The following is a 14,445-nucleotide window of genomic DNA, read 5'->3' as shown; positions in this document are numbered from 1 at the left end:
ACTTCCTTGTGTTGTGTTATTGTGCCCTAATGCTCTGTTTGTATGTCTGTTTTATCATGCACATTCTACTTAATTAGTGTCTTCCAAGCTTGTTATTCCTGTATGCTTATTTAAAGCAGACACCAGGCATTACCTATCTGTGCTTTGTGCAGTTCTTACTTCATAATGGGGAATGAATAAATGTATCTTTAAAATGATGATTTTAAAACTGATCTATGAATATAGTTGATTGATATTCTATCAGAAACATAAATAACTCTAGTTATAACACTTTGATTTATATTAGTAAACAAGTTTCCATTTCTAAATTAAGCATAGATATATACATATGTCTGGCTACATTTTATGGGGTAAGTATATATATTTATGTGAATAGACTTATTTATATGTAGAGAGAGACAGAGAGAGAGCATGTACACAGTATTTAGGTATACCCTAGGCAAATGCTTTTTTTTTTTCCTTCTTACCCTATTGCGTCTAGAAACCAAGTGTTGTAATTACAGCATATTTTCACAGTCTAGGTTTGTTTAATTAAAATATTTTAGCATTAAAATTAGTTGTATTGAATAATAAATCTGAGGAATCTTATCAGAACATTTATTTGTTCTTCCTTTTAATTTTAGCTTAAGAATGTTACTATTGTCTTTACTGATATCTTCATATCACAAGGAAGTAGAGAAGTTAAATGAGGCCATGTAGTCAGCACCCACACTGAGATACGAGCTCACATTTTTCTAATTGTGGAGACGTACATTGTGTGCCCTTGGCTGACGCTGCCTCTCAGGAAGCCAAATGGTTAATTTCCCTACTTAATATTATCTTTTTTTTCAGCACTAAATTTCTGTTTAGTCAGTCACATCATAATCAACATGAACAAACTTCCTAAAAAGTAAATTTGGGGAAATTACTAATTTTGAACTGTGGTATAAGAAAAGAAAAACATACACAAAAAACAATCAGAAGGATTTTGTTAAGGAATATATATATTAGAGACTATCAAATTTTTTTTGTTTATTATAATGATACCATGATTATAAAAAAAAAGATGCATCCTGAAATGTCTAAGGATTAAAGTACTCTATCTGAAGTTTTCTTTAAACTTCAGCAAAGAATGAAAAATCATGAAACTCACATGGCCGAATCTTGAAAATTCCTGAATATAGGTAGCAAATAAATACAAGTGTATTTTACTATCTGTTTTAGGTTGGTGGCTCTATTTAGAAGAAGGGATTTTAGAAATTGCAAATATATATTGAAGATAATTTCCTATACTGTTTTCTCCATATAATTTATTATGTATTATTAAATTTATTTTGTCTTTAAAAGTTTGCCAAATTAAAAAATACTTATGTTTTTATTACATTTGACTAAGAGCCCTTTACTATTCTTGTTAGGTATCTCCAAATTATCCAAGACCATGCCAGCCATGCCATTGTGATCCAATTGGTTCCTTAAATGAAGTCTGTGTGAAGGATGAAAAACACGCGCGACGAGGTAAGAGCAAGAACAAAGAACTGTTGTTCTGATAAAAGGACAATGAAAAGCCAGATATGATTATTTTTAGGGTAATATTTTACAGTAAATTTTACTTAATAATTTTATTCTCATATCTATCAATGTTCCCTCCAGGAAGCAGTTTTTTATTCATCTCAATAATTATTTTTCTGTAAATTAATTACAATTAATTATGCTCTAAAAGCAAAAAGAGTTGAATAATTTATTTTGCATTATAAGCATATGTGTGTATATTCATATATACATATTTATATAGCTATGCTTATCTATCTTCTGATTAATCAGAAATCTGTGATATATGTAGTTTTTTAGTATCTTGTTATTTATTGAATTGTTTATTGTAGTTTCTGTGGTTTCTAGTGTGAAGAGACAGCATTCACTGAGGGATGTGTGTGTTGCAGGGGGAGGAGAGAACAGACTTCATACACTGAGATGTAGTCCATGTACAGAAAGCAAAACGTGTACATAAAGGACTAAAAATAGGTAGCTGTCATAAGTTAATGAAGGGAAAGAAGCTGATAGAAATTTAAGCCAAATACTTTCTTTGAGGATTGAACTCATGATGAAGTCCAAACATTGAAGAATCAAATGCCAAAATAACTCCTTGATAAAAAAATGTCAAGGAGCTATGTCCACGAGAGTTGCTTGCCAAAGTTAAGTAGAACATTAGGACATATCTGAAACAGTTTTTTATATCGCTAAGAGTGGATTCTTCTCTTGGGAAAAACTAAAATAAATCATGGTTACAATATAGGGTTTTTCCTCCAGTGGCTTCCCAGTTTCTTTGGCATGGTGTAGCTTACCTGCTTTCTTTATAAAATGATAAGATTATCAACCTAAGCCCTATAGTCTTAAATCTTAAAAGATTAAAACTCTGATTATTTTAAATCTCAAATGGTGAATTATTAAGGTCGTTTTTCATTTTATAGCTCCTTATCTTTTTGTAGTAACAACTAAATCATGTTATTTTCAGTAATATCTTTTAACTTTTTTCTGTACTTTTTTTTTTACTTTTTTTACTTTGTAAAGAAGTATATTATTTTCCGAAATCCTGATAAAATATTGAAAGGTAGAAAAATAAGCATACAATGCAGTGGTAATTCATTATAAATACTCTTATTAACATGTTTATGCTAATTTCACATGAGTTTTTCCCCAAACTATTGAGTGTTTTTCTGAAATCTGGTTTTAACACCTGAATCATCATTATGTGGACATACCATAATTTATTTACCCACTCAACTTTATATAGCTATATAGATTGTTTCTTATTTTGTTTATTATAACCAATGTTTTAGTGAGGATTTTTGTGTATAAATATTTTTCAGTTATTATAAAAACCATACATAGTAAAAACAAATTTTAACAGTAGGGAAGAGAATAAAATAAATAACAATAGTATCCTCTTCAATTTATTCATCCCCCGATCTCATTTTCAAATTTAACCAAATTGGGCCATTTCTTCTATTAAGTTCTGGAAAAACACATCTTACAGACAATATCTAAATAATATTCTTAGTACTTTCATCACCATTAAATATTGCCCACTGACTCTCCATCTTAAAAAGAAATGTTTCAGTCATTCATTCATTCATTCATTCCTTTTCTCCATTATTTAATCATTTTTCTTAAGTACGGTATATTTATAATGTTAAATAAAACGTTTAAGTTATGATTTTATGATCCACTAAATTTAGACTCCTCTTTTGAGATGCTACTATGTGCAAGTCCCTATACTCTCCACTGGTCTTCCAACTCACTTGACAATGTCTGCCAATTGCATCTTTATCTTTTCAAAAATCGTAGTTATATTTAATTTGAGACCTAATTCTTCTAATTTTAAAATTGAAATGTAAGAATCAATATTTATAATTAGATATATATTACTCAATATAGACCTGTGTTACCAAATTAGACACATTTCCCATGATACATTTTTATCTTCATGTTTAGCTTGGTGATTTCTTAGGAAAGAGTCTAAGTTACAGTGTAATGCTTTGCTTCTTAGTATGAGTAACCAGATAGTGGGAAATGGTATTTTATGACATTAACTTGATTACTAAAAAACTGATTATTTTTGGTATAAAGTGATGTTTCCCCCCCAAAGATTTGTAAGGGTGCTTTAAATATGAAAAACAACTGTATGTTAAATTTGTTATAAACATTCCAGATTTTGTGTCTTACTATTGTTAAGATTATTTTATAAATGAAACTTTAAAATGTTTTATATAATCACCTATTACAACTTAAAGAACTTTATCTATAAGACATTATGCCAAGATTATTGTTTTAATATTTTAATTGAATTTTTGATATGCCTTTAGAATTCTAAAACTCTCATCTATCCCAAGATCAGACAAATGTATTCATTTTCTTAATTCTTATTATTTCACTTTTTTATACTTAGTTCCTTAATCAGTATGGAATTTATTTGGCATATTTTATAAAGAAAGTTTCTAGCTATATTTTGTTTTTCTAGTAGTCTCTTTTAAATTAATCTATATTTAATACAATTTTTTTCATTAAACATATTAAGTGTATTTATTTTATATTCTGTATCTTTTAGCAGCATTCTCTGTTACCTATATAAGCCTAATCCTGGGGGCTGATTTTTCTGCTAATTTATTCATTGGGGCCCTATTTTCTTGTGTGTTTGATGATTTTGTGTGTGTGTTTGTGAGTACACACACATGCACATACTCATGCATGTCTGTGTAAAGGTTCTAGATTATCCTTTCAGGATCCTTGAGTTTGTATAATCTCTGATACTATCTTCTAACTTGAGTAGTACCTACAACTTTTCTTTCGTTCCATAAAGACATGCTCAGTTAATCCGTCAGTCAAATACAGGAAAGGATACTGGCTAAGAGATAACTTATTTCTTTAGAATCTCCTCTCTCTCTCTCTCTCTTTTAAATTTTGTAGTTTGTTGTAATTTTGTAATAAGGAGTTTCCTTATTTTCAACCAGCACAGCCATTCTGTCTGTCTGTCTATCTCTCTTTCTGTCTGTAACTTTATCCTGTGTTGTCCTATGTTCTGAACAAGAGGAGATGTTTGGGCATCTAGTTCACAATATTACAACGTTACAACATACAGGATTTTTACAAATGTTAAGATAGACATTGTCATTATATGGAATACATTTACACTTAGTCTTAATGGGGATTTTAACATGAGAAGTAAATGTTAATTTCTTGGAATGCTTTTCAGCCTTTATTGAAATTACTAGATTTCTTTTTCATTTGATTTATGAATATAATATGTTAAAATATATTATTAATATGAAACAATATTTAAATTAACAGAATAAAATCTTCTTGGTCCTTATGGAAAATCCTTTTAATGTACTTTAGGATTCAGTTTGGTGTTTATATTATTTAGGATTTGTTCATATGAATTCATATGTAAATTTGTTTTGCCTGTGACATCTGCTAGCTGTGCTATCTTGGCAAACAAATTAATTTCTCTGTGCCTTAGTTTTCTCATCTGTAAAATGGGAAACATAGTACTTATCTCATTTTGAGGTTTTGAGTATTAACTAAATTAACCCATGTATCATATATAGTGCTAAGCATAATACCTCGCATAAAATGAGTGCCATTTAATTATAAGCTGTTATTAGGCTTATTTAGGGCTACCTTAGTTAGATTTTGATACTAAGTTTTACTAGCTTCATAAACTAAATTACATAGCTCTCCATGTTTTAGATACTCTGTTAGAGTTTCAAACTTTGAAAACACTGTAAAAACTAACTGCTACTAAAATACTTTTATGATAATCTTTGACCATTTGTCCTCTTTTGATATCTTTGATTATTTTTAAGTTTTCTTTTACCTTATTTTCTTTGTTTATTTTTCAAATATTCCTTCTTTCCTGTGGTATTCATTTGTTTTTTCTCTTCTTATAATTACATGGATTAAATTTTAATTTCTTCACATTTTTAATGTATTTAACCTTTGGTTACTGTTTTTTTCTATATCTCATAAACATTAAGTTCTTTTCTCACTGCTGTTTTATAAATAATTAGAAAACTATTTAATCACAGTTGAAGTCTTTATTTCTCTTTCACTCAAGAGTTAAAAGGGGAAATATTATTCATTTTTAGAATGGTGGAATTTTGTATAAGACTTTATTATCATGGTTGATATTTCATATTACCTCAATCCTAATTTATAATGACTTTTATTACAAATACAGAAATAGTAATTTATGTTAAGAAAAGTAGACATAGATTACTTATGCTTTGAGAAATTGAGCATTTTTGTAGATTAATGAACTACAATAAGTATATATATACAATATGATGTGTAATTCAACAATAGTAGATGATTCATGTTTTTCTATGTCTTCTTTTTCTAATTCATCTATAAATATTAGAAAGGAGTAGGTTAATGTCATTCTCAGTCACTGATTTTTGGCCACTTTCTCTTTGAGCCCTCAAATCTTTTGTTGTCTATCTATATATTTTTGTATTTAAAATTAGTGTTCTTATGGAGTATGAATATAATATCTTTAGTCATGTTTTTTATTTTATTGTCATCATTGTAAAATGAGGTCTTGTCCAAATGAATCTATTTTTTTTTAAGATTTTATTTATTTATTTGAGAGAGAGAGAGAGAGCACTAACACAGGGTTGAAGGGGAGAGGGGCAGAGGGAGAAGTAGAAGCAGACACCCCACTGAGCAGGGATCCTGCCCTGGGGCTCAATCCCAGATCCCTGGGATCATGACCCCAGTCAAAGGAAGACAATTAACCTACTGAACCACCCAGGAGCCCCTTAGTGCATCTGTTTTCATTGGATTCTACTTTGCTCATTACTAATATTACAACTCTATATGCTCTCCTAATGTAGATTTACATTCCTTTTTTTAAAAAAACTTTCTTACCATTTTGCATATCTCTTCTAAACATTATACACACATAGTTTTTGTTTTGTTTTTTATTTAAATTATTTTTATTAACATATAATGTATTATTTGTCCCAGGGATACAGGTCTATGAATCATTAGGCTTACACATTTCACAGCACTCACCATATTACACACCATCCCCAATGTCCATAACCTAACTACCCTCTCCCTATCCCCTTACCCCCAGCAACCCTCAGTTTTTTTTGTGAGATTAAGAGTCTCTTATGGTTTGTCTCCCTCCTGATCCCATCTTATTTCATTTTTTTCCTTCCCTACTCCCCATCAACCCTGCTCTGCCTCTCAAATTCCTCATATCAGAGAGATCATATGATAATTGTTTTTCTCTGATTGACTTATTTCGCTCAGCATAACACCCTCTACTTCCATCCATGTCATTGCAAATGACAAGATTTCATTTAATTTCATGCCTGCATATTATTCCATTGTACATATATACCACATCTTCTTTATCCATTCATCTGTTGATGGACATCTAGGTTCTTTCCATAGTTTGACATCAAGGTTCTTTCCATACTTTCCATAGTTGTGGACATTGCTGCTATGAACAGTCAGGTACATGTGCCTTTCAGGTCACTACATTTGTATCTTTAGGGTAAATACCCAGTAGTGCAAAGGCTGTGTTGTAGGGTAACTCTATCTTCAACTTTTTGAGGAACTTCTATGCCGTTTTCAAGAGTGGCTGCACCAGCTTGCATTCTCACCAACAGCGTAGAAGGGTTCCTCTTTCTCCCCATCCTCTCCAAAATCTGTCATTTCCTGACTCGTCAAAATTTTAGCCATTCTGACTGGTGTTAAGTGGAATCTCATTGTGGTTTTGATTTGTATTTTTCTGATGCCGAGTGATATGGAGCACTTTTTCATATGTCTGTTGCCCATCTGGATGTCTTTTTTGCAGAAATGTCTGTTCATGTCCTTTTCCCATTTCTTGATTGGATTATTTGTTCTTTGGGTTTTGAATTTGGTAAGTTCTTTCTAGATTTTGAATACTCACCCTTTATCTGATATGTCATTTGCTAATATCTTCTTCTATTCTGTCAGTTATCTTTTGCTTTTGTTGACTGTTTCCTTTGCTTTGCAAAAGCTTTTGATCTTGATGAAGTCCCAGTAGTTCATTTTTGACCTTGCTTCTTTTGCCTTTGGTGATGTGTCTAGGAAGAACTTGCTGCAGCTGAGGTAGAAGAGGTTGCTACCTGTGTTCTTCTCAAAGATTTTCATGGATTCCTGTTTCACATTGACCTCTTTCATCCATTTTGAGTCCATTTTTGTGTATGGTGTAAGAAAATGGTCCAGTTTCATTCTTCTCCTTGTGGCTGTCAGATTTTCCCAACACCATTTGTTGAAGAGACTTTTTTCCATTGGACATTATTTCCTGCTTTGTCAAAGATTAGTTGACCATAGAGTAGAGGGTCTATTCCTGGGCACTCTATTCTGTTCCACTAATCTATGGGTCTATTTTTGTGTCAGTACCATACTGCCTTGATGATGGCAGCTTTGTAACAGAGCTTAAAGTCTAGAATTGCGATGCCACCAACTTTGGCTTTCTTTTTCAACGTTCCTCTGGCTATTCAAGGTCTTTTCTGGTTTCATATAAATTTTAGTATTATTTGTTCCACTTCTTTGAAAAAAATGGATGGGATTTTGATAGGGATTATATTAAATGTGTAGATTTCTTTAGGTAGCATAAACATTTTCACAATATTTCTTCTTCCAATCCAGGAGCATGGAATGTTTTTCCATTTCTTCATGTCTTCCTCAATTTCTTTCATGAGTACTTTACAGTTTTCTGCGTAGAGATTCTTTGGCTCTTTTCTTAGGTTTATCCCTAGGTATCTCATGCTTTGGGGTGCAATTGTAAATGGTATCAATTCTTTAATTTCTCTTTCTTCTATCTTGGTGTTGGTGTATCGAAATGCAACTGATTTCTGTGCATTGACTTTATATCCTGACACTTTACTGAATTCCTCTATGAGTTCTAGCAGTTTTGGAGTGGAGTCTTTTGAGTTTTCCACATAAAGTATCATATCATCAGCAAAGAGTGATAGTTTGACCTCTTCTTTACTGATTTGGATGTCTTTAATTTCTTTTTCTTGTCTGATTGCCAAGGCTAGGACTTCTAGTATGATGTTGAATAGCACTGGTGATAGTGGACATCCCTGCCATGTTCCTGACCTTAGGGGAAAAGCTCTCAGTTTTTCCCCATTTAGAATGATACTTGTTGTGGGTTTTCATAGATGGCTTTGATGATATGGAGGTATGTACCCTCTATCCCTACACTTCGAAGAGTTTTGATCAGGAAAGGATGCTGTACTTTGTTAAATGCTTTTTCAGCATCTATTGTGAGTATCATATGGTTCTTGTTCTTTCTTTTATTAATGTATTGTATCACTTTCATTGATTTGCGGATGTTGAACCAACCGTGCAACCCAGGAATAAATCCATTTGGCCGAGGTGAATAATCCTTTTAATGTACTGTTGGAACCTATTGGCTAGAATTTTGGTGAGAATTTTTGCATCCATGTTCGTTAAGGATATTGGTCTGTAATTCTCCTTTTTGGTGTGGTCTTTGTATGGTTTTGGGATCAAGGTAATGCTAGCCTCGTAAAATGAGTTTGGAAGTTTTCCTTCCATTCTATTTTTTGGAACAGTTTCAGGAGAATAGGTATTAATTCTTCTTTAAATGTTTGGTCAAATTCCTCCAGGAAGCTCTCTGACCCTGGGCTCAGTTGGGAGATTTTTGATGACTGTTGCAATCTCCTTACTGGTTATGACTCTGTTCCAGTTTTCTATTTTTTCCTGGTTCAGTTTTGGTGTTTATATGTCTCTAGGAATGCATCCATTTTTCCCAGATTGTCGAATTTGCTGGCATAGAGTTGCTTATAATATGTTCTTATAATTGTTTGTATTTCTTTGGTGTTGGGTGTGATCTCTCCTCTTTCATTCATGATTTTATTTTGGTCCTTTCTCTTTTCCTTTATGATAATCTGGTCAGGAGTTTATCAATCTTATTAATTCTTTCAAAGAAACAGCTCCTAGTTTCGTTGATTTGTTCTACTGTTCTTTTGGTTTCTAGTTCATGGATTTCTGCCCTGATCTTTATGATTTCTCTTTTCCTGCTGAATTTAGGCCTTCTTTGCTGTTCTTTCTCCAGCTCCTTTAGGTGTAGGGTTAGGTAGTATACTTGAGACCTTTCTTGTTTTTTGAGAAAGGCTTGCATCACTAGATACTTTCCTCCACTTTGCTGTATCCCAAAGATTTCGAACAGTTGTGTTTTCATTTTCATTGTTTCCATGAATTTTTTCAATTCTTCTTTAATTTTCTGGTTGACCCATTCATTCTTTAGTAGGATGCTCTTTAGCCTCCATGTATTTGAGTTCTTTCTAACTTTCCTTTGTGATTGAGTTCTAGCTTCAGAGCATTGTGGTCTGAAAATATTCAGGGAATGATCCCAGTTGAGACCTGATTTGTTACGCAGGGTGTGATATATTTTGGAGAATGTTCCATGTGCACTAGAGAAGAATGTGTATTCTGTTGCTTTGGGATGGAATGTTCTAAATGTATCTGTGATATCCACCTGGTCCAGTGTGTCATTTAAAGCCTTTATTTCCTTGTTGATATTTTGCTTGGATGATCTTTCCATTTCAGTGAATGGGTTAGTGTCCCCTGCTATTATTGTATTATTGTTGTTGTTATGTTTCTTTGTTTTTCTTATTAATTGGTTTATATCATTGGCTGCTCACATGTTAGGGACTTAGATACTTAAAATTGTTAGCTCTTCTTGTTGGATGGACCCTTTAAGTATGATATAGTGTTCTTCCTCATCTCTTATCATAGTCTTTGGCTTAAAATCCAACTTATCTGATAATAAGGATTGCCACCGCCCCTTTCTTTTGTTGTCCATTTGCATGTAAATTGCTTTCCACCCCCTTATTTTAAATCTGGAGGTGTCTTTGGGTCTAAAATGAGTTTCGGGGCACCTAGGTGGCTCAGTGGGTTAAAGCCTCTGCCTTCAGCTCAGGTCATGATCCCAGGGTCCTGGGATCAAGCCCCACATTGGGCTCTCTGCTCGGTGGGGAGCCTGCTTCCACCTCTCTCTCTGCCTGCCTCTCTGCCTACTTGTGATCTCTGTCTGTCAAATAAATAAATAAAATCTTTAAAAAAAATAGATAAAATGAGTTTCTTGTAGACAGCATATTGATGGGTCTTATTTTTTTTATCCATTCCGATGCCCTGTCTTTTGATTGGGACATTTAGCCCATTTACATTCAGGATAACTTTTGAAAGATATGAACTTAGTGACACTGTGTTGCCTGTAAGGTGACTGTCTGTTACTGTATATTATCTCTGCTCATTACTGGTCTACTACTTTTAGGCACTCTCTTTGTTTAGAGGATCCCTTTCAGTATTTCCTGTAGGGCTCGTTTGGTGTTTGCAAATTCTTTTAATTTTTGTTTGTCCTGGAAGCTTTTTATTTCTCCATCTATTTTCAATGACAGCCTAGATGGATGTGCTCTTATCTGCATATTTTTCTCATTTAATGCTATGAATATATCATGCCAGTTCTTTCTGGACTGCCAGGTCTCTCTGGATAAGTCTACTGCCAATCTAACATTTCTACCATTGTATGTTACAGACTTCTTGTCCAGAGCTGCTTTCAGGATTTTCTCTTTTTCACTGACTTCTAAGTTTTACTATTAGATCACAGGGTACGGACCTATTTTTATTGATTTTGAGGGCAATTCTCTGTGCCTCCTGGATTTTGATACATATTCCTTTTACTATATTAGGGAAATTCTCTGCTATAAGTCGCTACAATATACCTCTTCCCCTCTCTCTCTTTCTTCTTCTGGGATCCCAATTATTCTAATATTATTTCATCTTATGGTATTACTTATCTCTTGAATTCTCTCCTCTTATGGTCCAGTAGTTGTTTTTCTCCCTTGCTCAGCTTCTTCATTTTCTGTCATTTGGTCTTCTATATCACTAATTCTCTTTTCTGCCTCATATATCTTAGCAGTAAGACCCTCCATTTTTTATTGAACCTCATTAATAGCTTTTTTGATTTCAACTTGGTTAGATTTTAGTTCTTTTTTTCCCACCAGAAAGGATTTTATTTCTCCAGAAGGGAATACTCTAATGTCTTCCATACCTTCTTTGAGCCCAGCTAGCACCTTGATAATCATCATTCTAAACTCTAGTTCTGACATATTACCAATGTCTGTATTGATTATTTCCTAGCCATCAGTACTGCCTCTTGTTCTTTTTTTGTGGTGAGTTTTTCCACCTTGTCATTTTATCCAGATAATAATATATGCATGATAGAATAAAATACTGAAAGGGTAGCAAAGACCCCAGAAAAATGTACACTAACCAAATCAGAAGAGACCCAAAGCTGGGGGGAGAAATAAGGGGGAAAATGAAATAAAAATTATATATATATATATATGTATATATATATATATATATGTATATGTATATGTATATATATATTAGACTGGTGAATAGATCAGAGCCACCCACTTGATTTTGGGTGTATTTTGGTCTCTTAGAAGAAACTACCTTCCAAAATTTTAAGGAAAGAAAAATGTATATATACACAAAAATAAGGGTAAACATGATGAAGGGATGGAATACGATTATAAAGATGAAATTTTTTTAAAAATTCTATAAAAGGAATTGATAAGATAAGTTGGTAGGAAAAAGAAAAAAAAATGAGGAGAGACTGTGATCAGGTTGGAGACTAGAACAAAGCCATGTGCTAGATTTAGGGTATATTTTGATCTATTAGAAGAAATTGTATCCCAAAATTTTAAAGAGAAAAAATCTTTATGTATATAAAATATAAGGTTAAATACAATGAAGGGATAAAATATGGCTATAACAATGACGATTTTGAGAGATTTTTGAAGATTTTGAAAGATTTTTTTTAAAAAGTTATTGTTAAGATAAACTAGTTAAAAAAAGTTGAAAGAGGAAAGAGGAAAAGTAAAATATATATATATAAAATAAGAAAAAAATAAAATTAAAAAATTTAACTTTGCAAGACTAAAGTTTCATGGGGAAAAAGCCATGAATTCTTTATGTTGCTTTCCCCTAGCTATGGAGTTCCGCTGTTTTCATAGATCAGTGCACTTGGTCTTGGCTGGATATTCTTGTGATTCTCAAATGTCTTTGCCTGAAGTGGTATTGCACCACCTCTGCCAGGGACCAGGCTAAAGCAATCTGCTCAAGTTTGCTCTCAGGATCTTTTGTTCTCTGAATGCTCTCCATACTGCTTTGGATAATGGGAATGAGAATGGTGGCCTCCTAATCTCTGGCCCGTAGGAGCCAAGAGCTTGTGGCCCCACTCCTCAGGACACCCTCAGAGAAAACCAATCAGTCCCTCCCATCTCCGTGGTCTCTTGCCATGCTCCGAGCTCACTCGTCCTGTGACTGAATGTTTTTATTTCTGGCACATGGCCCCGTTTGGTGTCTTCAATCCCAGCAGATCCTTGCCATGCACTCCCTTCCTCTCCCCATGCAGGAGAAAGGAGGAGGTCTCTCCGGATCTGCCACTTGTGGGGTCCCTGCTCAAAGAGCAGTGGTCTGATTGTGACTTAAATCACAGCTTAAGGTAACCCCAAGCTGAGAGCTCACTCCTTGGCTCTGTCTCTGTAGTCAGCTTCCCTGCTCCAATACCTGGGAGCTCTGACCACACTCAGACACTTTTTGTGTCTTTCTGTGACCCCATGGATCCTGAGAGCACACTGTCCCCACAAGAGTTCCACCCTCACTTACCCGCTGGGGAAATGTCCTTCAGTGAAGTGGACTTCTAAAAGTTCTCCACACATAGTTTTAACAGAAGCAGTAAGACCACGAACATATGGCATAAGATTAGCATGTGGGTTTGACAGTCTTCTTCCCATCCTGCTGTGTGTTTCCCCTTGTGATGCTTCTTTCTTCCCTCCTTTCCTTTCTTGTGTGGGCTATATTTTGCTGTTTTGCTCTTACACTCTTCCAGATTTTGAAAGTCAATAACTTTACTCATTCATCTGCATTTGCCATTTTTTTAATCAAAGAGAAGAATAGAAATTGTATTTTGATGATTTAAAAAGGAAAAGTAAATTTAAACTGCTTTCATTTTTCTCTATATCTTGTTCTCAAAATATCTATTCCCACAAATTGTCAGTCTTTTTGTTGTTCTTATACCCAGTGATGTCATATTTAGATGATTGTTGTTTAATTTTGGGCTTAAGCAGTGTATTTTTACCCACCAGGCACTTTTTCCATCTCATGGTAGTCTAAACTATGAAGCAACATATATCACAGGTCGCTGCTTATTCTTTGAGTATCATTAATCAGCTATGAAAATAAGTCCTTGATCATTGTGACAGTTTTTCTGTGGCCTCAATTTTGGTAGGAGCTTCAAGATTTTATCTTTCTTTTTTCATTCTTTATATTTGTAAAGATATGTAAGAGATGCTGTGGTAGAGACTTGTAGTCAACTTTTAATTAAACCTTACATCCTTTGGGTTTAACTTTTCTTTATTAGTTTTTGTGTCAAAAAAGAATTATAAATGTTACTATCACGAAAACTTTAGGAATTTGTGTGTGTTAATATGTGGTTAATATGTGGTTGTTGTTGTTAATATGTGGTTAATATGTTAATATGTTGTTAATATGTGGTTCGTCTTCCCATAGGTTTGGCACCTGGGTCTTGTCATTGCAAACCTGGCTTCACAGGCGTGAGCTGTGACCGCTGTGCCCGAGGCTACACTGGCTACCCAGAATGCAAGCCTTGTAACTGCAGTGGTGCAGGGAGCACAAATGAAGACCCTTGTTTTGGACACTGTCACTGCAAGGTGTGTTGTGTTTGCTGGTAATGTCTGCTGTCAAGACAGAAGGTCCTTTTCCCTTTCTTTTCTGTTCTCTTATGTCTGTTTGACATTAGGTCAACTGTAACAGCTTCTCCTATAAATATCCCCTATCTCTCCTACCATTGGCCCTCCTCTTAAGTGTCAT

At 33.7% G+C, this 14,445-nt stretch overlaps 1 protein-coding gene across 5 annotated transcripts in view; it reads left to right on the top strand.

The window, feature by feature from the left end:
• The window catches only part of LOC116588466 (laminin subunit alpha-2), a 640,912-nt gene that overhangs the window by 260,209 nt on the left and 366,258 nt on the right, over positions 1-14,445 (top strand). For all 5 annotated transcript variants that reach the window (XM_032339558.1, XM_032339559.1, XM_032339557.1 and 2 more), the window contains exons 9-10: positions 1,395-1,494; positions 14,125-14,285. In XM_032339558.1, the coding sequence (XP_032195449.1) occupies positions 1,395-1,494; positions 14,125-14,285 (261 nt within the window). The remainder of the gene's footprint in view (positions 1-1,394; positions 1,495-14,124; positions 14,286-14,445) is intronic.

The sequence above is a fragment of the Mustela erminea genome, chromosome 4 (assembly GCF_009829155.1).
Source record: "Mustela erminea isolate mMusErm1 chromosome 4, mMusErm1.Pri, whole genome shotgun sequence".
Taxonomy (NCBI): Eukaryota; Metazoa; Chordata; class Mammalia; order Carnivora; family Mustelidae; genus Mustela; species Mustela erminea.
This window is presented reverse-complemented; position numbering and strand designations above follow the sequence as displayed.